The 24,949-nt window shown below is 37.8% G+C and overlaps 1 protein-coding gene and 1 pseudogene across 2 annotated transcripts; both read left to right on the top strand.

Moving 5' to 3' along the window:
- Nucleotides 1–7,595: 7,595 nt before the first annotated feature.
- Nucleotides 7,596–11,225, top strand: LOC308241258 (cell surface glycoprotein CD200 receptor 1-like; the record flags this gene model as incomplete). The annotated part of the gene is made up of 3 exons (XM_080654685.1): nt 7,596–7,641; nt 10,513–10,830; nt 10,951–11,225. The coding sequence occupies 3 exons, from the start codon at nt 7,596–7,598 to the stop codon at nt 11,223–11,225; spliced, it is 639 nt and encodes a 212-aa protein (XP_080510811.1).
- Nucleotides 11,226–16,813: 5,588 nt separating this feature from the next.
- On the top strand, nt 16,814–17,407 carry LOC308241257 (nuclear transcription factor Y subunit beta-like; annotated as a pseudogene). Its single transcript has one exon. The product of its transcript is annotated as a nuclear transcription factor Y subunit beta-like (transcript).
- The last annotated feature ends 7,542 nt before the right edge of the window (nt 17,408–24,949 follow it).

Genomic DNA, 24,949 nt, shown 5'->3' with positions numbered 1-24,949 from the left:
CAAGGTGGGAATAGAAGGATTATTCCTCAACATAATAAAATCCATATATGATAAACCCACAGCCAACATCATACTCAATGGGCAAAAACTAAAACCATTTCCCCTCAGAACAGAAACAAGACAAGGATGCCCACTCTCACCACACCTGTTTGACATAGTCCTGGAATTATTAGCCATTGCAATTAGACAAGAAGAAGAAATAAAAGGCATCCAAATTGGAAAAGAAGAAGTAAAACTGTCCCTATTTGCAGATGACATGATATTGTACATAGAAAACCCTAAGCACTCCATCAAAAAACTATTAGACTTAATAAATGAATTTGGCAATGTAGCAGGATACAAAATTAATGCCAAGAAATCTATGGCATTTCTATACACCAATAGTGAACTTACTGAAAGAGAGACTAAAAAAGCAATCCCATTTACCATCGCACCAAATAAATTAACATACCTAGGAATAAACTTAACTAAGGAGGTAAAAGACCTATACGCGGAAAACTATAGGACACTGAAAAAAGAGATAGAGGAAGACGTAAACAGATGGAAGAACATACCATGTTCATGGATTGGTAGAATCAACATCATTAAAATGTCCATACTACCCAAAGCAATCTATAGATTCAATGCACTCCCCATTAAAATACCAACGGCATATTTCACAGACCTAGAAAGAACTCTCCAAAAATTCATTTGGAATAAAAAAAGATCCCGAATAGCCGCAGCAATCCTGAGAAAGAAGAACAAAGTAGGTGGGATCTCAATACCAGATTTCAAGCTGTGTTACAAAGCCACTGTTCTCAAAACTGCCTGGTACTGGCACAAGAACAGACATATAGATCAATGGAATAGAATAGAGAACCCAGAAATCGACCCAAATCACTATGCTCAATTAATATTTGACAAAGGAGGCATGAACATACAATGGAGTCAGGACAGTCTCTTCAATAAATGGTGTTGGGAAAATTGGACAGATACATGCAAAAAAATGAAACTAGACCACCAACTTACACCATACACAAAAATAAACTCAAAATGGATACAGGATTTAAACATACGATGAGAAACCATAAAAATACTGGAGGAATTCACAGGCAGAAAAATCTCTGACATATGCCAAAGCAATTTCTTCACGGATACTGCTCCTAGGGCAATGGAAACTAAAGAGAAAATAAACAAATGGGACTACATCAAAATAAAAAGCTTTTGCACAGCAAAGGAGACCATCAATAAAACAACAAGAAAGCCCACTGCATGGGACAACATATTTGCCAATGATATCAACGATAAGAGTTTAATCTCCAACATTTACAGGGAACTCATGCAGCTTAACAAAAAGAAGATAAATAACCCAATCAAAAAATTGTCAACTGATCTAAATAGACACTTTTCGAAAGAAGACAGAAGGAAGGCCAAGAGACATATGAAAACCTGCTCAAAGTCACTAATTATCAGAGAGATGCAAATCAAAACAACAATGCGGTACCATCTCACACCTGTCAGAATGGCTATTATCAACAAATCAACAAATTACAAGTGCTGGCGAGGATGCTGAGAAAAAGGAACCCTCGTGCACTGCTGGTGGGAATGCAGACTGGTGCAGCCACTGTAGAGAACAGTATGGAGTTTCCTCAAAAAACTAAAAATGGAACTCCCATTTGACCCAGTGATCTCACTTCTAGGAATATATCCCAAGAAACTAGAAACACCAATCAGAAAGGATATATGCACCCCTATGTTCATAGCAGCACAATTCACCATAGCTAAGATTTGGAAACAGACTAAGTGCCCATCAGCAGATGAGTGGATTAAAAAACTGTGGTACATCCACACAATGGAATATTATGCTGCAGTAAAAAAGGAGTTCTTACCATTTGGTTCAACATGGATGGAGATGGAGAGCATTATGCTAAGTGAAATAAGCCAGGCAGAGAAAGATAAATATCACATCATCTCACTCATTTGTGGAATATAATGAACAACATAAACTGATGAACAAAAATAGATCCAGAGACAGAGAAACATCAATCAGAATGTGAAACCTCAGGGAAGGTAGGGGAGGCGGTGGTAAGGTGGAGAGATCAACCAAAGGACTTATATGCATGCATATAAGCCTAATCAATGGACACAGACCACAGGGGGGTGGGGGCATGAATGGGAGGTGGGGGGTAATGGGGGAATAAGGACACATATGTAATACCTTAATCAATAAAGAAATTTTAAAAAGTACATTTTAACTTGTGAGTTTTATTTCTGGTATGAGAAGTTGTAAGGATAATTTATTGATTTCCTTCTCAGGGTATTTTTGGAAGATGGTGGATTTTCCCTGATTGTAGGAGGATTTGTTATCTGGGTTAAGAGGCAGATTTCTCCATGGGTCTCCATTCACTGGAAAGCCTTTATTAAGCAGAAGGTCTCACCCATATTCCAGCCCCCTGGGAGATCATTGAAACTCAAAATGTTTGAAGGCTTCACTCAAGTCAATCCTGAAGACACCACTTAAAGCAAGACCAGCCTCGTCTAACAGACTCCTGTTAGTTTCCGGACACATATTAGGTACATCTTCTAAGAACTAATGTGCCCAAATTGCCAATATTCCCAGATAAGTTTGCTAAAAGGAAAATCCACTGAGTGTCAACAATCTAACAGTTTAGAGCATGACAAATATTTACTTTGTCACTAAAAAAACAATTTCTATGGGGCATATGAAGAAAAATCCTAAGGATAGAAGAGCCTTTAAATATTCCTTTAAAAATATCAATCAAGGCAGAGTTTTTGAACTTTCTATTGACAGAAACCTAAGTCTTTAAAACAGACAGCAGGTCTCAGGGCTGGCAGAGTTCAAATGCCACAAGAGAAAGCCCTCATCTACTACAGTCCATCCTGGCTGCCATCTCTTGGTGACCAGACAGCTACCTTAGCTGGGAATGGAGCAGGGCACATGGTAGTTTTCTTTTCAAAAGAATCCTATTGGGTGCTCTTGATCTTTGGCACACTTCACTTAGGGTAAGGGAAGGAGGCAGGAAGGGAGGGAGGAAAGTTGCTAGTTATAGTAAAATCAGAATAGAAAATTTATTTAATTTAAGGGAGAATTTGTAGTTGTTAGTAGAGATTTAGTTTATTTTTAAAAGGCACAGTAAGCAGAGAAAAATAGAGCACTCAATAGATGCTTATTGTTTTAAATTGTGGTATATGCAAGAAATTAGAACAAACAAAACACCGTATTTTAAATTAAGAGTCAGCAAACTATGGCCAGGCATGAAGGGTGGGGAAAAGGGCCCACCTGCAATTATGTGAACATTAAATTTTTTTAAAATTAAAAAAATAAGCATTTATTACCAACAAAAAATGTAAAGAAAATTTTATTGGAATCAGGCCACACCCATTGTTTCAGTATTATATGTGGCTGCTTTCTTGAGGTAACAGCAGAGATGAATACTTACAAAAGAGACCATATGGGCCAAAAAGTCTCAAATGTTTATTTTATGGCCCTTTATGGAAATTTTTACAGATCCTGATTTTTATCTTCCAGTTCTCCCACCCCACCTTACTTAACCCCTTATTCCTAATAAAACTTTAATTTTTCTTCTTCATGCTTCCAATGGAAATTCCAATAATAGCATAATCAAAAGTACCCACATTGTAAATTTTCTTCCATTACAAACACAGTCTTGGTCGGTGGTGATTTTGAAAATGGAAGAAACTGAAAGACCCCAGAAACCTTGGGAGCTGGATGTGGTAGGACAGGAGAGGTCTGGAAAGGCTAAGCTATATTTTGTACTATGAATTTTAAACTAAAACCATTTCCCCTAAGAACAGAAACAAGACAAGGATGCCTTGTCTGGGTAAGCCCTCTAAGGTCAGCTCTGACTTCTTATCTGTTTCAGCAATAGATTATTGAGTCTAATACAAACTAAATGTAGCAGAATCTCATTCATTGTCTTCCTTCCATCCCAAGCCAATTACAGCTGCCTAGAAAAACCAAATTACTTCAGAGGCCTGTTTGCTGCTCATTTCTAAGCTCTTTACTGAATTTCTTTGTTTATTTTTAAATGTGGTAGAATTGAGGACAACATTAGAATGGGGAGCATGAGTATATTTTCATAAGCAGAGGACTGGTAAATGCTTATTGAGTGGTTAAACTCACAGGAAAACATTTTTAGGTCCTTAAATCATAATAAATATTTTAAAAATCATAATAAATATTTTAAAAATCTTTGTTATTTTTTAAAAAACAATACTATAAAACAGAAGTTTTTCAGAAATTAAATTTGAAGTAGATTCGGACTAATTTGATTGTCAGAAACTCTGTAAAACCCAAAGGGAAATCCAAAGGGTGTTGGAACTATGAAATTAGAAATTTGAGCTAGGTAAGACTGTTCTCTCTCTCTCTCTCATCTCTTCTCCCTCTCCCCCTCTGCTTCCATTTTCTTCTTCCTAAGGTAGATGTATTAGTCAGGGTTTCTTAGAGAAACAGAAAAACAGGAGAGAGAGAGAGTGTGTGTGTGTGTGTGTGTGTGTGTGTGTGTGTGTGTGTGTGTCTGTATGTGTGTAAAAGAGAGAGAGAGAAAGAAAGATTTATTTTAAGGAGTTAGCTCTTTTGATTATAGAAGCTTGGCAAGTCCAAAATCTGAAGGGAAATTGACCTGAAGGCCAGGAAAGATATGTAGTTCAAGTCTGAAGGCAGTCTTCTGGCTGAATTTCCTTTCTTGGTCAGTCTTTTTTTTATTAAGTCTTTCACTGATTGGATGTGGCCCACCCTCATTATGGAGACTAATTTGCTTTAATCAATGTCTACTGATTTAAATGTCAATCTCACCTAAAAAAATGTCTTCACAGAAACATGTAGATTAATGTTTGACTCAATATCTGTGAACTGTGGCCTAGCCAAGTTGACATATAATTAACCACCAGAATAGAAAAAAAAATGGGGAAGGAAGAAGAATGAACTATTCTTCTTAGTTCTGGTTCCAAAATTGTTGAGAAAGCACTCTGATTTGTCCAGGTAGTTGAGGTGTCCACCACTAGACCAGACAATTTTAATCATGGGTAGCATCTGGAGAAAGGACTATAATAAGTCCAGCTTTGTGGAGGCAGGGTTACTTCATACAAAATAGTAGTCAAGTACAAAAGAAGGTGTTTCATAAATGGGAAATCATTGACTAATAGCTTATGAACGTAATTTTAAGATGTTAACATATTTTTTCATTTAATGATGGTATAACTCCTTTGTTTTGCAATGCTTTTTTTAAAAATTAACTTTTATTTTTTTCTTTAAATATATTTTTATTGATTTCAGAAAGGAAGGGAGAGGGAGAGAGAGATAGAAACATGAATGATGAGAGAGAATCGTTGATTGGTTGCCTCCTGCATGCCTGACACTGGGGATCGAGCCCACAACCCTGGCATGTGTCCTGACTGGGAATCCAACTGTGACCTCCTGGTTTATAAATTGAGGCTTACCTGCTGAACCACTCTGGTCAGGTTTTTAAAATTATTTATTCATTTACTTTTTAAATCCTCACCTGAGGATATGTTCCCATTGATTTTAGAGAGAAAGGAAGGGAGAGGGAGTGAGAAACATCGATCAGTTGCCTCCCATATGTGCCTGGATGGGGGAACACACCTGAAATCTAGGTATTGGTCCTGAACAGAATCAAACCCACAACGTTTTGGTGTATGGGATGACGTTCCAACCAATTGTGCCACCTAACCAGGACTGTTCTGCAAGGCTTTCAATGTAATTTAGTTATGGTTAACTGATTTTATACAATCATATTGTATAAAATTTTGTGGAGAATAGTGGCTCCCACTTGATTTAAGTACCTAAAATTGATTTCTTTTTCTTTTTTAATCCTAAATATTTTTTCTAGTTTCATTTGTGGACAGAAAGCAGAACCATTTAATGGTAATACCTCCTGCAGAAGGTAATATACTTTTTTTTTTTCTCTAGAGGCCAGTACTGAAGAAATGGAGTGTTGAACTTCCTTAGAAACATAGCTGATGGTCTGGTCTGAGGGCCAGCCTTGTGCCCAACTAAAGAATATGGTGATCTGAATGCTGTGTGGTGAGGGACCCTGAATGACCCTGCCCCTCCGGCCCCAAAGCAGTTAAATTCCATTTGAAAATTGTGGAGCTTTCTCTATCAGGCATTCATCTAAGCTTTACAGGTAGCACAAGGATGAGCAAGTTAAGTAACACTATGAGAGAGCCCCCAGGGAGCTCAATTTTATGGAGTCACACAGACATGGGCACAGGTCTCAGATCAAGTGTGCCAGGAGTCTAGAGGAGGGAGCTGTGAGCACCAAGGCTCAGAGAAGGCTTCACAGGGGATGTGTCATGGGAGCTGGGTCTTAAAGGAAGAGGAGTATTAGAATAAAAAAGTCAAAAGATTTGCACATTCTGAAGAGAAACACTAGAGTAAGGAGTATTATAATAGACAAAGAATGTTGTGTAGGGCATGCCAGACCACAGGAACATGTGAGGAAAGACACAGAAATGCAATTGTGCTTGGTGTTTTCTTTCTGAAGTTGGGGAGCAATGTAGGGAGTGATTGGGTTTGGAAGATAAGTTTGGAAAAGAGGGCTTTCAAAGCAACACAAAGACATTTATTTATTTTTAAAATATATTTTATTGATTTTTTACAGAGGAAGGGAGAGGGAGAGAGAGTTAGAAACATCGATGAGAGAGAAACATCAATCAGCTGCCTCCTGCACACCCCATAATGGGGATGTGCCCACAACCAAGGTACATGCCCCTTGTCCGGAATCGAACCTGGGACCCTTGAGTTGGCAGGCTGACACTCTATCCACTGAGCCAAACCAGTTAGGGCAACACAAAGGCATTTAAATGTTTTCTTCAAGCAGGGAGAGATCTCTGAAGAATCTTACAGTTGAGTCAATCACATATGTGTTATAGAATGATGTACTTGGTTGCAATGTAAGGTATGAATTGAAGACAGGAGAGTTTTGAGACAGAGATAGAATTAGGAGGCTTTGCAGTATCTAGACCAAGCATGTCAAACTGAAAGGCTAACATGGGCCAAATAAATAAGGTTTAGGTTTATGTGGGCCGCAAAAAAACAAAAGCTTCAATTTTCATAGAAACATAGGTTTATTTCGATAGACATGCTGAATACAAAGGGCTAAAATAAATGAGTAATCATTAACATAAAATAATAGAACATTTTAATAAAAATTATTATTTTTTCTTGAACATTAACTCACCAGACACTGAATAACTGCACAAATTAATAAGCGTAACGCAAATAAACCTACTTTTCTTGTTCTCGGAAAGTGAAATATTTCCTGTTGTGCGCACCAAACAAGTCATTCCAAGACTAATGATGTGGCAATCGGCTGCTAACATATTTACTGCTAGTATTAGTGGAGAGAAATGGTGTGCCTGCATGTAAGGCTCATAAGGGAAATGAATGCAACATGATTATAGTAATCAGTCATTTGTGAACATTGTAGTTCGTTATTAATAATTATGCATAATAGGATATTGTAAAAATTAAGTCCCAAAATTTTTATTAAAATGTTTCTTACATACTGTTATATTGGCTGGGCCGCAAAAATATTCCTTGTGGGCTGCACATGACTGTGGGCTGCGAGTTTGACATGCTAGATTCTAGAATGAATGGTAATGGGGACTTATACTAGGAGATGGTAGCTGGGTGAGACTGGGAGATATTTATAGACAAAGGATCCAGAAAAGATGGGATATGACTGCTGGTTCTGGAATCTACCCTCTCTCTCCTCAGTGCAGTAGAAGGTGAAATCACCCTAGCTGATCACAGGAGTGTATGAAGAATAGTAGTGTTAGACAGGTGTCAAACCCACTGAGTGTGAGGGAGTGACTAGCTATTGTTAATGATCAGGCATTAAAAAGAAAAAAGGATGGTAGAGAAAGGATAAAATTATAGCATTTTCATAAGAACTATCATTATAAAGGAGAAGGGTGATTGATTTAAAGTTATAGCATGGAGGAAGGTGAAAGAATGTAGAATACTTAGTATGCTTAGATTCCTCACCATTTGAGTTAATACTTTGGGTACTTGGCTCTGTTAAAATTCATATGTTTATATGATTACCTAGTACTTCCTTTAAAAAAATAGAATCAGATCTTGAAGATAAATATTAAACAAAAAACATTAAGGCCTTATAGTGCTTACAAGCTAAAGTTCAAACTCCTGAGAAATTAGGAGAGCCTTCAAACTTGCCGCCTCACCATTCCCTTTTCTTTCCAGTTTTATCTTCAGCATCTTTCCCTTGTGTACATGTAGCTTACCCACATCGAACTCTAGTGGTTCCCAACAAGCCAAGTGTTAGGTAAGAAACATTGTACATTGTGGAGTTTCAGATAATCAGATTTGGGGCTGAAATAAATGTCTCTTTAAATTTTATATTTAACTGCCTTTCAGATCTGCTTTTAAATCCTCCCTCTATCTCATCTAGTTAAATGATCTTTATTTGGCTGTGAAATTCAAAGGCTTGAGTACTTTACAGAAAAGGCAGGTAACACGAACAGAAGGGAGAGATTAATGCAGTGTTTAGCACAAGCAAGCTTCATTCACATAAAAATTTTGCCCCACCACACAGCTCATGTTAAAAATGATGAAATTACGGATATCTTTGTTACAGGTGAGCTGTAACACATATACTAGCAAACGCCTACCAGTCATGGACACATTATGTCAATTTATAGGAAAAATGTGAGCTTCCATGTTGGAAAATACTTGTATGTTGCAGGGCTTAATTTTTACTTTAAATGATGGAGAAAAGGAGTCAACTTCTATATTGAATGCTCATAATTAGAGTGATTGATTATATGGCAACAAAATCTGTGAGAAAAGTTTATAGTTGAATTCTTTGGAAGTCTGTATAACTGAGAAGAAAGGAATTAAGAATCTGTTAGTTTTGTTAACTTTCTGATTCTCCACATAAAAAAAAAACTTAAAAAATTTCCAGTTTGCTAAAACTGAATGCCATCTTATTATTTTTAATACCATTTACCTTCCATATTTATTTTTGCCTGAAGTGTCACCCTTAGGGATAGGCTTTTAGATTTGGTATTATTAATTTATTATCTCTCATTAAAACTTAGAAGGAAATAAGCACATCATTAGTTATTCCATTTTTTACCCCAAGAAGCATGGTGTATAAAATAAATATAATAGTCTCTGACCAAAAGATTCATTGTCATTGTTTGTAGTTGAGATATGAATTTTCTTGTTTTTTTTTTCCTGGATATCAAAACTCCTGAATTAATTTCAAAATACTTAAAAAAGTTCTCACATATACTGTATAATACATACTGTGTATCTAATAATACATAATATAGGAGAAAATGAGTTAATCTTTGGATTAGGTTTAATATGTTATATACACAGTGCATCCCAAAAATGTATACACACCTTGAATGATTATAAAATCAGTGTTTATTAACATACAGTTCAATTTCAAAATTTAAAAGTATCTACAGAAATGAATAGTTTTTTTGTCAATACCTGTTTTCAACTGATGACCCTTCTGGTCCAGGCACTGCTAATAATGTGAAGCAATGGAATAACAAACATCAAGAATCATTTAGTTCGTTATATTCCACAAATGAGTGAGATCATGTGGTATTTATCTTTTTCTGACTGGCTTATTTTGCTTAGCATAATGCTTTCTAGTCCCATCCATGCTGCTGCAAATGGTAAGAATTCCTTCTTTTTTTTTTTTTTTTTTTAAATATATTTTATTGATTTTTTACAGAGAGGAAGGGAGAGGGATAGAGAGCCAGAAACATCGATGAGAGAGAAACATCGATCAGCTGCCTCCTGCACACCTCCCACTGGGGATGTGCCCGCAACCAAGGTACATGCCCTTGACCGGAATCGAACCTGGGACCTTTCAGTCCACAGGCCGACACTCTATCCACTGAGCCAAACCGGTTTCGGCAAGAATTCCTTCTTTTTTTACCACAGCGTAGTATTCCATTGTGTAGATGTACCACAGTTTTCTAATCCACTCATCTGCTGATGGGCAGTCATTGAGTTAGGAGATGGATAATAATACACAAAGGTTTACATAGTATTTTTTAAAAAGAATCATTTAGTTCAGTATTTGTGTGCCCTCAATTCATTGATTATTACAGGTTTTGTACTGTAAACTTTATCTTTTATGTATCCCCATTAAAAAAAGTCTAGTGGCTCTTTAGGATAAATTTTCTTTGTTCAAAATGTAGTCTGGCTTCACCCATTATTTCAAATCAGTTAAACCTGAAAAAAAGTGAAAAGTGAGTTGTCAACTGTTAAATCATGTATACATTTTTTGGGGGATACCCTGTATTTTGGTAGTGTTCAATCTTTTTCTATCTAAGTCTAATATTTTTGGAATAAGACCACCAGCAAAATAATGTTCTAGTACAACATTATGTAATATGATGTGGACAATGTAACGTGAATTTCTTACCAAGCTTTTCTGTTTCATTCTGTGTGTGTGTGTGTGTGTGTGTGTGTGTCTCCAGTTGATACTTCCCTGCCTGCACTGGTGGATACAAAGGCTGTGCTCTCTTGCCCTCCTATCCTGTTGACAAATGTGCTTTTAACAACATGGGAAATAACCCTTGGAGACAAGTCTCTCTGCATCAGAACTCACAGGAGAGACAGAAATGAGACCGCAAAAACAAACTGCACTGACGAGAGAATGACCTGGCCCGACAGACCTGACCAGATTCCTGCCCTTCAGGTTGACCCAGTGGCCATCACTCATGAAGGGTATTACAGGTGTATAGTGGCAACACCTGATGGGAATTTCCAGTATGAATATCACCTCCGAGTATTAGGTAAGGAACATTATACACTGTGGTGTTTCAGATAACCAGATTTGGGCCTTAAAGGAATTCCTCTCTAAATTCCATGTCTAATGTTTTAGGACTAAAGCATTTACTTCTTCATCTCTGCAGTGGCCCCTGAGGTGACTCTGTTTCAAAGCGAGAATAGAACAGCGGTGTGCAAGGCAGCTGCAGGGAGGCCAGCTGCCTGGATCTCCTGGACCCCAGCAGGAGATTGTGTCCCTGAGCACAAAGATTGGGGCAATGGCACAGTGACTGTCCAGAGCACGTGCCATTGGGCAGAAAGCAATATGTCTATTGTGTCCTGCTCTGTCTCCCATGAGACTGGCAGCTGGAGTCGGTCCATAGAGCTGAATCAAAGTAAGCACCTGTTTCATTCTGAGTAGTAAACTTGATGTTCTACCATAAAAGATTATGAATGAACCAAACACAAGGTAAAGAAAGATTGAACAACTAAGTTGTAGGTATTTTCTAAAACTTAACTAGGAAATGCATTTGTATGCCAGAGCAATTGTTTGTCTTCTTTTGTCAAATAGAAGGAATTAATTTAATAATCTCTCAACTGTACAGTCTCTAAATATCTGTCAGTGTGGCAGCTGTAAAACTATTATTTGCTTACTTAGTGACCTATATAGGCTTTTACTTTGAGATCATTTCTTGTAGTGGTCACCACATTGTTACCTTGATTTAGTAAGAGACAAGTTTTTCTTCTCCCTCTTTTGTCATCTGAAACCAGTTCATCAATGCACTCACAAAGTACACTGATCTCTGTGTTCAGAGATCATAATAATCTGGCCACTCAGTGTGTGTGTGTGTGTGTGTGTGTGTGTGTGTATATATATATATATATATATATATATATATATATATATATATATATATATATGAGGCCTGATGCATGAATTTGTGCATGGGTGGGGTCCGGCCAGAATGGCCAGGGAGAGGGGACATGGGCTGGTTGAACTCCTAGTCAAGGGGACAATTTGCATATTAGCCTTTTATTATATAGGATATACACTGAGTGGCCAGATTATTATGCGTTCAGAGATCATAATAATCTGGCCACTCAGTGTATGTGTTAATGTTATTTATATGTTTAAAATTGGTAATAAAAAATGAAATGACAAGGTCCATGTCCTCATATTGTTCCAGAGCAAAGCCTTTGGTATAATATGGCTTCTCATTTATCAGCAGTTTGATCTTGAACAACATTTAATTTCTCTGTCCCATGACCTCTTCATTTGTTAAAAGAGGAGGATGATACTGCCTCATAGAGTGATTGTGTTAATTAAATATAATATGTATTTAACATAGTGCCCAACATATAGTTGGTACTCAAATATTAGCCACTGTATTTATTATATTAACAAATATTAGTTATTAATATTAATAAATGTTAGTGCTAATATTTATTATATTAATACTCATTGGCTATCATACTTGTTATTATAGTTCTCATTAAAAATTATTATATGTGGGCCCTGGACAGTTTGGCTCAGTGAATAGAGCATCGGCCTGCAGACCAAAGGGTCCTGGGTTTGATTCCGGTCAAGGGCATGTACCTGAGTTGTAGGCTCCTCCCCAGCCCAGTTGGGGCTCATGCAGGAGGCAACTAATCGATGTGTTTCTTTTACATCGATGTTTCTCTCTGTCTTTCCTTCTGTCTTTTCCACTCTCTCTAAAAGTTCAATGGAAAACTATCCTCAGGTGAGGATTAAAAAATAAAAATAAATTATTATAGCTGGAAGTGGAGCTCTGTGCTGGGACTGGGTCCTTCATGGCCATTTTCTGTCCAAGTAAATAGCTGACCAGAGACAGGAGCCAACCAGAGCTGCATTGGAGGTTGAAACTGGGCAAAGATTAGACACAGATTTAGAAGGGTGTTCTTTTTGTTATTTTATTTATTTATTTAAATTTTTGAGGTGACATTGGTAAATAAGATCATATAGGTTTTAAGTGTACATTTTTATGATACATGATATGTACTTTGCATTGTGTGCCCACCACCCAAAGTCAAATCATCTTCCATTTTGCCTCCTTTACCCTTTACTAACCCCTTCCCTCTAGTAACCATCATACTGTTGACTGTGTGTATGAGTTTATGTTTTATATCCCACATATGAATGAAATCATATGGTTCTTAGCTTTTTCTGACTGACTTATTTCGCTTAGTATAGTGTTCTCAAGGTTCATCCATGTTGTCACAAATGGCAGTATTTCATCTTTTGTTATGGCTGAGTAGTATTCCATTGTATATATGCACCACATCTTCAATTATCTATGGAAGGACACTTTGGTTGTCTCCATGTCCTGGCCACTGTGAATAATACTGCAATGAACATGGGGGTGCATATATCTTTGAGAATAAATGTTTTCAAGTTTTCTGGTAGATACCCAGAGGAAGGATTGCTGGGCCATCTGGTAACTCGATTCTTATTTTTTTGAGGAACCGCCATACTGTTTTCCATAATGACTGTACTAGTTTACATTTCCACAAGCAGTGAATGATGGTTTCTTTTTCTTCCCAACCTCTCCAACACTTATTACCTGTCTTATTGATAAGAGCCATTCAAACAGGTGTGAGGTGGTATCTCATTGTGTTTTGATTTGCATTTCCCTAATAGCTAGTGAAGTTGAATATCTTTTCATATATCTGTTGGCCATTTGTATGTCTTCTTGGGAGAGGTGTCTGTTCAGGTGGTCTGCAAATTTTTTTAATTGAATTATTTGTTTGGTGTTCAATTGTATGAGATTTTTATATATTAAGAGTATTAACCCATTGTTGGAGTTTTTCTTTACAAATATCACCTCCCATTAGGTTGGTTGCCATTTTGTTTTGTTGGTGGTTTCTTTTGCCGTGCAGAAACTTTTTAGTTTGATATAATCCCATTCATTTATTTTGCCTTTACTTCCCTTGCCTTTGGAGTCAAATTCAAAAAATGTTCTCTACAACCAAGGTCCAAAAGCTTAGTACCTATGTTTTCTTCTATGTAATTTATTGTATCAGATTTTATATTTAAGTCTTTGATTCATTTTGAATTAATTTTTGTACATAGGGACAAACTGTAATCTAGTTTTATTCTTTTGCATGTGACTTCCAATTTTCCCAGCACCATTTATTGAAGAGGCTTTTTTCATCTATTATGTGTTTCTGGTTCCTTTGTCAAAATCTATTTGCCTATATACATATGGTTTTATTTCTGGGATCTCAATTTTGTTCCATTGGTCTGTATGTCTGTTTTCTGCCAATACCATGCTATTTTGGTTATTGTAGCTCTGTAGTATAATTTGAAGTCAGGTAGTATGAAACATCCAGCTTCATTCCTTTTTTCTCAGGATTGCTTTGGCTATTTGGGGTCTTTTGTGCTTCCACACAAATTTGATGATTTTTTGTTCTATATTTTTTATTTAAAAAATATATTTTATTAATATTTTACAGAGAGGAAGGGAGAGGGACAGAGAGTTAGAAACATCGATGAGAGAGAAACATCCACCAGCTCCTCCTGCACACTCCCCACTGGGGATGTGCCTGCAACCAAGGTACATGCCTTGACCGGAATTGAACCTGGGCTCCTTCAGTCCTCAGGCTGATGCTTTATCCATTGAGCTAAACTGGTTAGGGCTGTTCTATATTTTTAAAAAAATGATATTGGGATTTTTATTGGGATTGCATTAAATCTGTATATTGCTTTAGGTAATATGGCCATTTAACTATGTTGATTCTTCTAATCCATGAACACAAAATATCTTTCAATTTCATTGTGTCTATCAATCCCTTTTAATAATGCATTGCCGTTTTCAGTATATAAATCCTTCACTTTTTTTGTTAAGTTTATTCCTAGATATTTTATTATTTTTGTTGCAATGCAAAAGGAATTGTTTATTTTTCTATTTTTTTCTGAGTTTTCATTGTTAGTATATAGGAAAGCAGTGGATTTTTGTACATTGATTTTGTATCTTGCAACTTTACTCTATTTGTTTCTAATAGATTTTTTGGTAGAGGCCTTAGGGTTTTCTATATACAGAATCATGTCATCTGCAAAAAGTGACACTTCTATTTATTCATTCCCAATTTGAATGCCTTTTATTTCTTTATCTTGCCTGATTGCTCTGGCTAGAACTTCCAGAACTATCTACACTAATAAAAGAGAAAGATGCAAATTGACTGTACCTCCACAACACCCACCAGCCAATCAGGAGTGAGTATGCAAATCAACCCAACAAAGATGGTGGGTTAATTTGCAAATGCAGGCACCCAATGGCCTGGGTCCCAGGAACATCCTTGGGACCCAAGCCGCTCAGAGCCTGTAGGCCCATGTATAGGCCCTGAGTGGCCGGGGTCTCAGAATGCCCCTGGCCACTCCTGGCCTATGGGCCTTGGTGCCGAGCAGCCGGGGCAGGTGGCAGAAACTTGAGCAGGGCTGGAGCAGAGCTGGGGGGGCCCTACCCAAGCCACAGCTGAAGCTTGAGCAGAGCCTGAGTGGAGCTGGGGGTGCTCTGACCAAGCCACAGTGGAGGTTTGAGCAGGGCTGGGGGGGGCCCTGCCCAAGCTGCAGTGGAGGCTTGAGCAGGCCCGGAGATGGGGGGTTGGGGGAGGTTTACCAGCCTTGGCTTGCCAGCAGTCCTGCCTCTGCACATGAGCTGCAGAGGAAACACCTTTTCTGACCATTCATTGGCTAAGCTCCCTGTACACCACTGGTAATGTTCTTGGTAACTTGGGTAATAAGAATCCAAAAAGGTGATCTAGGGTTTTTACACCACACTTCTGGACGAAAAAATGAAGGTCCGCTGCTGGAGGGCTAAGAAATGTCATATCCTGCCCTAGCTGGTTTGGCTCAGTGGATAATGCCTCGGCCTGCTGACCGCAGGGTCCAGGTTCGATTCTGATCAAGGGCATGTACCTAGGTTGCAGACTCCTCCCTAGCTGAGGCCCAGGTCAGGGCTCATGCAGGAGGCAACCAATAAGTGTCCCTCTCACATTGATGTTTCTCTTTGTCTTTGCCTCTCTCTTCCACACTCTCTAAAAATCAATGAAAACATATCCTCAGGTGAGGATTAAAAAAAAAAAAGAAAGAAAGAAATATCATATTCTATGAAAGACACATCTTGAAAATGCCTAAAGAAAGTTGTCATTTTTTCATGGTGAAGGGACTGGAATCCATGTTGATGAAAACACCTTGGCGGCTGTGGTGGCTGGCAGTGGCTGCAGCAGTGGGGTGATGAGGCTGGCTGCAGCAGTGGGGTGATGGGGCTGCTGCCTTCCCCTGATCAGCCAGACTGTGGGACATCCCCTGAGGGCTCCCAGTCTGTGAGAGGGGGCAGGCAGGGCTGAGGGACCCCCCCACCCAGTGCATGAATTTTGTGCACTGGGCCCCCTAGTCTACACTAATAAAAAGAGAAAGATGCAAATTGACTGTACCTTTGCAATGCCCACCAGCCAATCAGTAGTGGGTATGCAAATTAACCCAACAAAGATAGCAGGTTAATTTGCATATGCAGGCTCTGAGTGGCCGGGGGCGGGACACTTGTGTCGTCGCCATGGTGATGATGCAGGCGTTCTGCACTGCCCCAACTGTTCTGGGCCTCTGGGCAGCATGGGAAGGTGAAAGGTGGCTCCAGCAGGAGCTAAGGCAGTGCCAGCAGCCAGGGGAAGGAAGGCCCATTCTTGCACGAATCTTCGTGCATCGGGCCTCTAGTGTTGAATAAGAATGGTAAGAGTGGGCATCCTTGTCTTGTTCCTAATTTTAGAGGAAAAGCTTTCAGTTTTTCACCATTGAGTATGATATTAGATCTTCCAATTCTTTATGATTCAGAGTAGGAAGGTTATAATTTTCTAGGAACTTATCCATTTCTTCTAGGTTATTGAATTTGGTAGTGCATAGTCTTTGATAGTATTCTAATATGATCATTTGTATACCTGTGATTAGATGGGTGTTTTTGAACACTACTGATACCATGGTTCTGACAGTATTTCATGACAATTGATAGTGACAGTTATACAACAGGCGCTTCTCAACTAGAAATTTTTGCAGACTATATTGGAGGAAGTCATTATGTTATACAGCCTCATGATGATACTGAGGACATTACAAATGGTTTAAAAGAAAGTTTCAGAGAACAAGATATATATCTTCCAATTGCAAATGTGTCAAGGATATGAAAATGCCATACCTCAAACAGAAAAGATTGCAAAAGATGCCAAAAAATGTGTTCAAGAACACCTGAGTTCATCAGCTTTATTACATCTGAAACAAGTGAAGGGTGCCATCAAGACAAATGGAAGCCAATCAATGGAGAAGATATTCTCTTTGCCATGTCTATGTTAGGCTATGACAGTTGTGCAGAACCTCTAAAATTATACCTTTGGAAATTCAGAGAGGCAATGAAATGAGAGAAAGGAATTGCTAGAACAGTCACAGCTACAGATGAACTAAGTGAAGATTCAACAGAGGAGGCATTTACTAACTATCATCTGGTTTAATAACTGCAGATAGTCAAAACAGAATGTTATGGTTTACACAAATAATATCAACAGATTTCTGGTGTTCAACAAATTCAGTTTGCATGATTTCAAGAAATGATGGAGTGGAGAATATAGAGAAGCAAGCAGAGACATTAGAATGAAATGACTGGTGAAAGGATATTTCTTTGTGTATAAATAGCTATAATGTAGCTTCCTGATTCTTCACTATTTGAGGTGTTAATACTGACCTGATAATTTTTTTCACGAATTATTTTAAAGAAAAATTGGATTTTTAAAGGTATTATAGTATTTTTGTTTTGGATGAGAGTTTGTTGTTCTGTATGACTCCTGTATGCACATTGTATATTGCAATTTATTACTGTGAGAGATTTGTAGACAGTTTCTTATTTTCATACTGAATCATGCTACTTATGTAATTCAAGTAAGCAGCTGTGTCAATTCATGATGTTTGGCCTTTTAATAAAATATAATAGTAGAGTTTGAAATATAATCATATTCTATAAATTATTCCCCATAACATCTCTCATATTTATTTGCTTATTTTCAATAGCTTTATTGATATCTAATTTACATACAATTCATCCATTTCAAGTGTACAATTCAATGGCTTTTGGTGTATTTATTGAGTTGTGCCACCATCACCCTATCAATTTTAGAGCATATTCATCCCTCCAAAAAGGAAACTTGTACTCTTTAGCTTGTACTCCCAGCTTCAGGCAACAACTAATCTAATCTCTGTCTCTATAGATTTCCCTATTTTGGACATTTCATATAAGTGGAACTATTATTACATGACTTTTGTGACAGATTTCTTTCATTTAGCATAATGTTTTCAAGAATCATGCATGTTTTCACATCTATTCTTTATTTTCCATTATCAATCTCCCATGGGTTCTAGGCTCTTGTTGTCTATTTCTTGTATCTAGACCTATGCAGTTATCTCCAGTCCCACCTGACTTTCCCTTTGGTAGACCAAACATTCAACCTATTCTCTAAGTCCTTTGGAATAAGTCCTTCCATTACTTTAGAGGCTTTGGTTCACTAATTATTTTTGCCCTCTTTTGTTCAGTCTTATGTTATACAAATCCTTTCTATAAGGCTGATTATGTAAAATGCTTGTTTTTCTCCCAAGTTAAAAACTAGATGCTATGCCTTCCTCAAACTCTTGGCTCTTGCCTTCTACTCACCTGTAAGATTTAAAAAGAGGAGTCTATACTCATTGTCTCTTCCATGTTACCTCACATCTACTCTTTGACTTACTTGTATCTTCTGAACAGAAAATGCTCTGATATAAAGCACCAAAGATCTCCCAGATGCTAAATACTATATAAAATTCTCATTCTTTGTTAATAATTAGCCTTTTTATGGTATTTCATATGGTCTCTTTGCCCTGCTCATCTGTCATCCTACCATTTTCAGGTTTTGTTTTTTTTTAACTTTAAATCAACTTCTTAGTCTTCTTAGATTCTTTTTCATCTATTCCCACAAAGGAAGACACTTCTATGGGTTCCATCATTTGCCCTCCCTTCTTCTAACCCTTTCCCTTATTCCTTGAGCAATCCCATCTATACACATGGCTTCAACCTTTGCCTAGTTCTTGAGTCTCACATGTGTATTTTTAGCTCAGGTTTCCCTCTTTAGCTATACCACCATCAAAAACAACTTTCAATGGGACAGCTTCAGTTGGATGCATCAAGGGTACCTCAACTTGCATATTCATGAAATGGTATTTCTTTCTTCTAGCCTTTTATAAATGCCACACCTATATTTTATATCTTGATAAATGACTCAAGTCAGAAAATTAAAGATATTATGTAAATCACTCTTTATTTCCCATATTCAAAATCAGTTGCTATGTTTTGTTACCTTAAAAATCTTTCTTAAATCTGAAGCTTTCTTTTTCTCCCCATTGCTTTAGTTGAGAACATAATTATCTCTCACCCAGATTATTGCAAGGTCCTTGTGATAGGACTTCTGCTTCCTAGTTTACCTTCCTCCAATATATCTCCTACATTGTTGTCAGAGTAACCTTCCTAAAATGAAAAACATGCTACTCCCCTACTTCACTGCCCCCAGTGGCTTCTCTTTGCCTCATAGAAATCTAAACTCAGGGGTGCCAATCTCTAACTGCTGCTCTTCTTAGCCTCATATCTTGCTGTTTTCCAACCTGCACCTCATGCATGTCGGCCTTGTTGGGTTCCTCAAAACTGGTATGCTCTTTTAGCCCTCTTTTCTCTTTTTCATGCAATTTCTACTTCTCCATAATGCACTTCTTTTCCCACACTCTTCTCTTCCATTCCATTTGATCAGTTCCTATTGAGGTTTTAAGACTTGGTTTGATATAGTTCTGAGATAATTTTCTCTCACCCTATAGTTTAGTTAATTGTTTTACTCTGTACTTACCAAATACCTCTTCCATGCCTCTGCATGAGCACTTCCATGGTCCTGTAATGGACTTCCCACTTCTCTGATTCCCAGTACAGTCTAAGCTCCTTAAGAATAAGAACCACATCTTTCATTTCTATGTCCTCAGAGTCTGGCCCAGTACCTAACACATAAAAATGACTGCAAAATTAGGTTCAAATCATTACAGATTTCATTTCTATATATCTTACTCTATGCTCCAAATATTAGTTGTTCACTCATTTTCAAATCTTTGTTTAATTGGTTTCTTTTTCTTGAAAAGTCCTTTGTTCTCTTAATCTAATTAATGGTGTTATCAATGAGGCCCAGTTCAAATCCTACTTCATCCTGACCTCCCAGTTAGAGTTGATTAAGATTTCTTACTCCTTATATGACTTATAATTTATAATACTCACTTAGCACTGTTTGCTCTCTTGTAAGTTATCTTTTCATTTGTATGGATCTGACTTTTCCAATTGGATTGTGTGCTTTTTGAGGGCTATGATGTGTCTTCATCTTCTTCCCTTACTGTGCCTAGGAGATTGTCTGACAGCATTCTAGTTTAGTATTTGAGCAGGTTATTTAATGGGTGACCTGACCTCTTGGAGCCAAGAACCAGACTTGTACTTAGAGATCACACTCTCTTTGGCTCTCATTTTCATAAGAGAAAAAACTTCAGAGTAATGGTCCTAATTAGTCCCATTTTATCTTTCAAACAATTCCTGGGGGCATTTCACAAATGAATAAATGAAAGGAAGACATAAAATGCCCCAGTAAAGGGGGGAGTGGAACAATTCAGTGACAAAATCACCTCACTGTGTGGAAAGTATTATTAGATAGTGTCCAAAATATTAAGAATAATGCCCCAAAGAAACATTTACACAAGAAATTAGGAAGTATATTTCCTTTTTTTAAAAATTAATCCTCACCTGAGGATATTTTTTCATTGGTTTTTAGAGAGAGTGGAAGAGAGGGGGAGAGGCAGAGAAACATCGATGTGAGAGAGACATATCGATTGGTTGCCTCCTGCATGCGCCCTGACCAGGGCCAGGGATCAAGCCTGCAACCAAGGTAGGTGCCCTTGACTGGAAATGAACCCAGGACTCTTCAGTACTCGGGCCAACACTCTATCCACTGAGCAAAACTGGCTAGGGCACATTTCCTTTTTTTAAATTATAAAACTGGGAAGTACTAGAAATGCTTACTTGCACTTATTCATTCAGAAAATAATTAAAGCAACTATGTGTAAAACACAGACATGATTCCTAAACTCTGTCATGAAAGAGTGATACATTAACAACATTCAAATTCTAATCTAGAAGGTATTTTGATTATGATAATCTGAACTTTTAGGAATATTTTAAAGGGCTCTTTTAAACTAGTGACTCTAATTTGTTTATTAGAAGAATCCTTGAAACTACTCCTTAGCCCTGCCTGTGTTGCCTCTGTTTAAAGGTATGAGAACCCTGGTATTTCCAGTGTCACACTTACTGATCATACTCTATCTGAAATCCTCTATTTTCGTGGTTATCCTGGGCATCGTGGGAATCATCTACTTCCAGAGGATAAATGATTGCAGGTAGGAACTGAAAACTGAAAAATATAAACTCTTTAGAAAGAAGATAGATTATCCAATGAACTTATCTGCATATATGCATAGCCCATGGACAGACAGCAGTGTGGAGGAGGCATGGAAAGGGGGCAGGGGCAGGGTGGAGGGGATCAATGGGGGGAAAAAGGGGGATATCTGTAATACTTTCAACAATATAGACAAATAAAAACAAAACAAAACAAAACAAACAAAAAAAAAGAAGACATCATTGTAAAACTTTGAGTGTACAATGTCCTGGGTACAGCTTGGTGCATTTTTTGGCACATTTTGTTTATTCTGTCAGCTCCTTTTCTGAATAAAAGCTTTTTTAACAACTGAGAGCCGGGGCAAATATGGGCATTTCTGGAATAAGAGATTCTGCTTTACTGTAGTTTTTCCCTAGGAGAGACATATCCTAGACCACCCTTTGAAAATTCCATGGGGGACTTAAGTGTTTACTTCCAAGTTTCTATACTTCAGAAGGCTTGTATTTATTCGTGTATAATTGTATGTTTTATGTTTTTTTCCTAGAGCACAAAAATAAAAAATCTGGAAGTCAATTTAAATTTGATGAGATATCACAAATATGCAGCCAGTTGAAATCAGACTTCGAGTTCAACATCTAGCTCAACTGCTCCTGTTACTCTTTGATGCCTTTGCGTTTATGAGAACCCCAATGTGATAATTTGCGAGGCCTGTTTCAGACTCTCTCTCTCTCTATTTCTCTCTCTCTCTCTCTCTCTCTCTCTCTCTCTATTTCTCTCTTTCTCTCTCTCTCTCTCTCTCTCTCTCTCTCTCTCTCTCTATATATATATATATATATATATATATATATATATATATATATATATATGAGGGTATATATATATAAAGTTTGCTGCCATTATAAATGTCTAGGATGACTCATCTACTTTCATCTTTGCTCTGGTTACTTTTATTTTAAAATGAGAAACTATCCTGCTTCTCACCCTAAAGAGGAAGATGACTCAACAAAAGCCTACAACAATGCTGTGCAGTTTTCTGCACCCCTTGGGTTCTTTAGACAGCGCTTTCATCCTAGCGCAGCAATTTTCCAGTGTGCAGAAAGAATTTTTAAAACATGCAATACTTGACTATTTAGTCAGGGGCACTGACCTCTTTTCCCTTAGACTGTCAAATAAAAAAATGACAACAGCCAACACAACAATAGCAGTCCGGTGTGAATGAATCAAAATTATACCTTTTTTTTTTTTTTTGCCAGATCACCAAAAACTGCAGAATTTTAATAATTAGTTTATGTGTGACGTGAGATGAAAAGGGTTGAAAATCAATGTCCTAACTTGTTTCTTTGGCCCACTTGAGATGCTAATCAATGTTACAATGGCAGGAGCAGCTACAAAAACTGTCTTCAAGTCAGCTCATAGCTGACTTCCCATGCCCCCCACCCCTTTATTTGCTGGCAGTTAGTGGGGCTGCTGTATGTTTGGACTGATCATTGAATAAATGGACAGGAGTTATTTCTAGCAGTATGCGCATTTTTGAAAAAATTGTAAGTTGATCCTAAATAAAGAGTTATTAGAGTCATTGGAAGCAGAGCTGAGTATCACCTTACTGCTCAGAGTTCCAGTGTCTCAAGTCTCTTTCTCAGCTCTCCTTTATCTGCATTCCAGGTTAGAATGGGTTAATGGTTCTAAGAATAATAGTGATTAATGAAACCCTAGCATCTTCTAGGGGCACTGTAAACTGAAACCCTCTCTTTACTGATACATATGGCAATCCTTTAGTAAAAAGGGTTATTTTTTAAAAGTATGTTTTTATTGATTTTTAGAGAGAGATGAAGGGAGAGGATAGAGAGATAAAAACATTGATGAGAGAGAAACATCCATCAACTGCCTCCTGCTCCTGCACACTCCCCACAGAGGATCAAGCCCAGGCAAGCGTCTTAATGGGGAATGGAACTGGTGACCTTTTGACTCCTGGGTCGATGTTCAACCAGTGAGACACACTGGCCAGGCAAAAGTGTTCTTTTATTTAAAGGAAAAGTTCTTATGTAAATTGGTAGGTGATTTGGAATATTAATTTTATTTTTTAACAAAACTTTAAGGAAAGAAATGAATGCATACTATTTGGAGGATACTATATAAGTAGGATAGTGTAATTGCTGGAAAATCTCAGTGTATTTATACCATAAAACATTAATGTTTGCTCATTTTATATTCTAGTGCAGGTTGCTGAGGCTAGGGCAGGGGGCAAGAGTGGCTCTCTAAGTTAGCATGTTATCCTATGGCTCTGCCTGCCTCAGAGTATTTCCCTTCAGTGATGAATGGAGGGTAAGAAGGGAGGGGGAGAAAAATTTTATGAGGGAGGTTTTCATGAACAAGGCCTGGAGTAGTAATCACACCTCTCACATTCCATTGGCTGGGGCTTGTCCTATGGTCACACTAATTCTATGGAAGTTGGAAACTGTAGTGTAGCTGTCTTGGATAAAATAGAGTCAGCTTTTTAGGTACATTTAGCCAGTTTCTGCCTATGGTAAGAATAGGCAAATGCTAAGATTAATACCTACTCCATTAGTAATTGAACATGAGTGAAGAAATAATTAAATTAGTAAATAATGTCACATATGACTTGCAGTAGCTCTTTTCTCTCTTTTCCTTTTATTATAATTTCCTCATTTTAAAAACAGAGCATAGGACAGAAAAACGTCTAGTAACACAATTCTGTAACAGACTAAAAATGCTGTAGCACAGATTGCATGTTGCCTGGTTCGGTGCTCATCTTCCCCTTTTTCCTTGTGGTGGATGATTATATTCATGACTCCAAATCTTCACCTCTCCTTCTATTCATGTAATTTTCAGTGACTGTAGAGTTCTTTCCATAAAAAGAGTGCATACCCGCCCCTCCTCCCCATGCAATGTACTTTGGCCATTCAAATATGGTATAAATGGTAGTATACCAGTCTTGATCCAAACTCTTAGAGATCCTGCATATTTCTACATGATATTCCATGAGAACATGCCTGGACTAGTCTTCCAAAGGATGAGAAAAATGTAGAGCAGAGCTAACTTTACCCTGGTCCTCCCACTCTCTCACTGTTGAGGCCAGCCTAGACAATCCAATAATTAGCCACCTCCCGGGTAAGAGAAGAAGCTCAGTAGGATCACAAGAGCTGCCCATCTGACATTTGAGCACTGTGAACTCTGACTTATACTGGTTTCCCAAATATTTGAGCAATTCTTATCACAGAGGTTTTATGGTTGTTTGTTACACAGCACTATTGTGACATATGTCCCTGATGCATTGCTTAATAACATAACTCCAATTTTATTTAGTGTGGGGGCATGCTTGGCTAAAAGACATTCCTCAGTTTCCCTTGCAGCTGAGTGTGACCACCCAAAAACCTTTTCCCAAATGAGATGTGAGCATAAATCATTTGAATATTTTCGAAAAAGCTCTTTAAAGAGAAAGGAGAAGTCCTCTTTAGCTTTTCTTCCATATCACCTGGACTTCAACATTGATGTGATGACTGGAGGTCCAGCAGCCAACTTGGGCCAAGGGGGATGTTGAGGATGGAAGCCACCCACTAACATTGTGGAAAAGCAAGCTGGATGAATCCTGGGCTCTGATGACCATGGAGTTGACAGTTCGAATTT

Source organism: Plecotus auritus (genome assembly GCF_963455305.1).
Source record: "Plecotus auritus genome assembly, chromosome: 2".
In the NCBI taxonomy this organism is placed as follows: domain Eukaryota; kingdom Metazoa; phylum Chordata; class Mammalia; order Chiroptera; family Vespertilionidae; genus Plecotus; species Plecotus auritus.
This window is presented reverse-complemented; position numbering and strand designations above follow the sequence as displayed.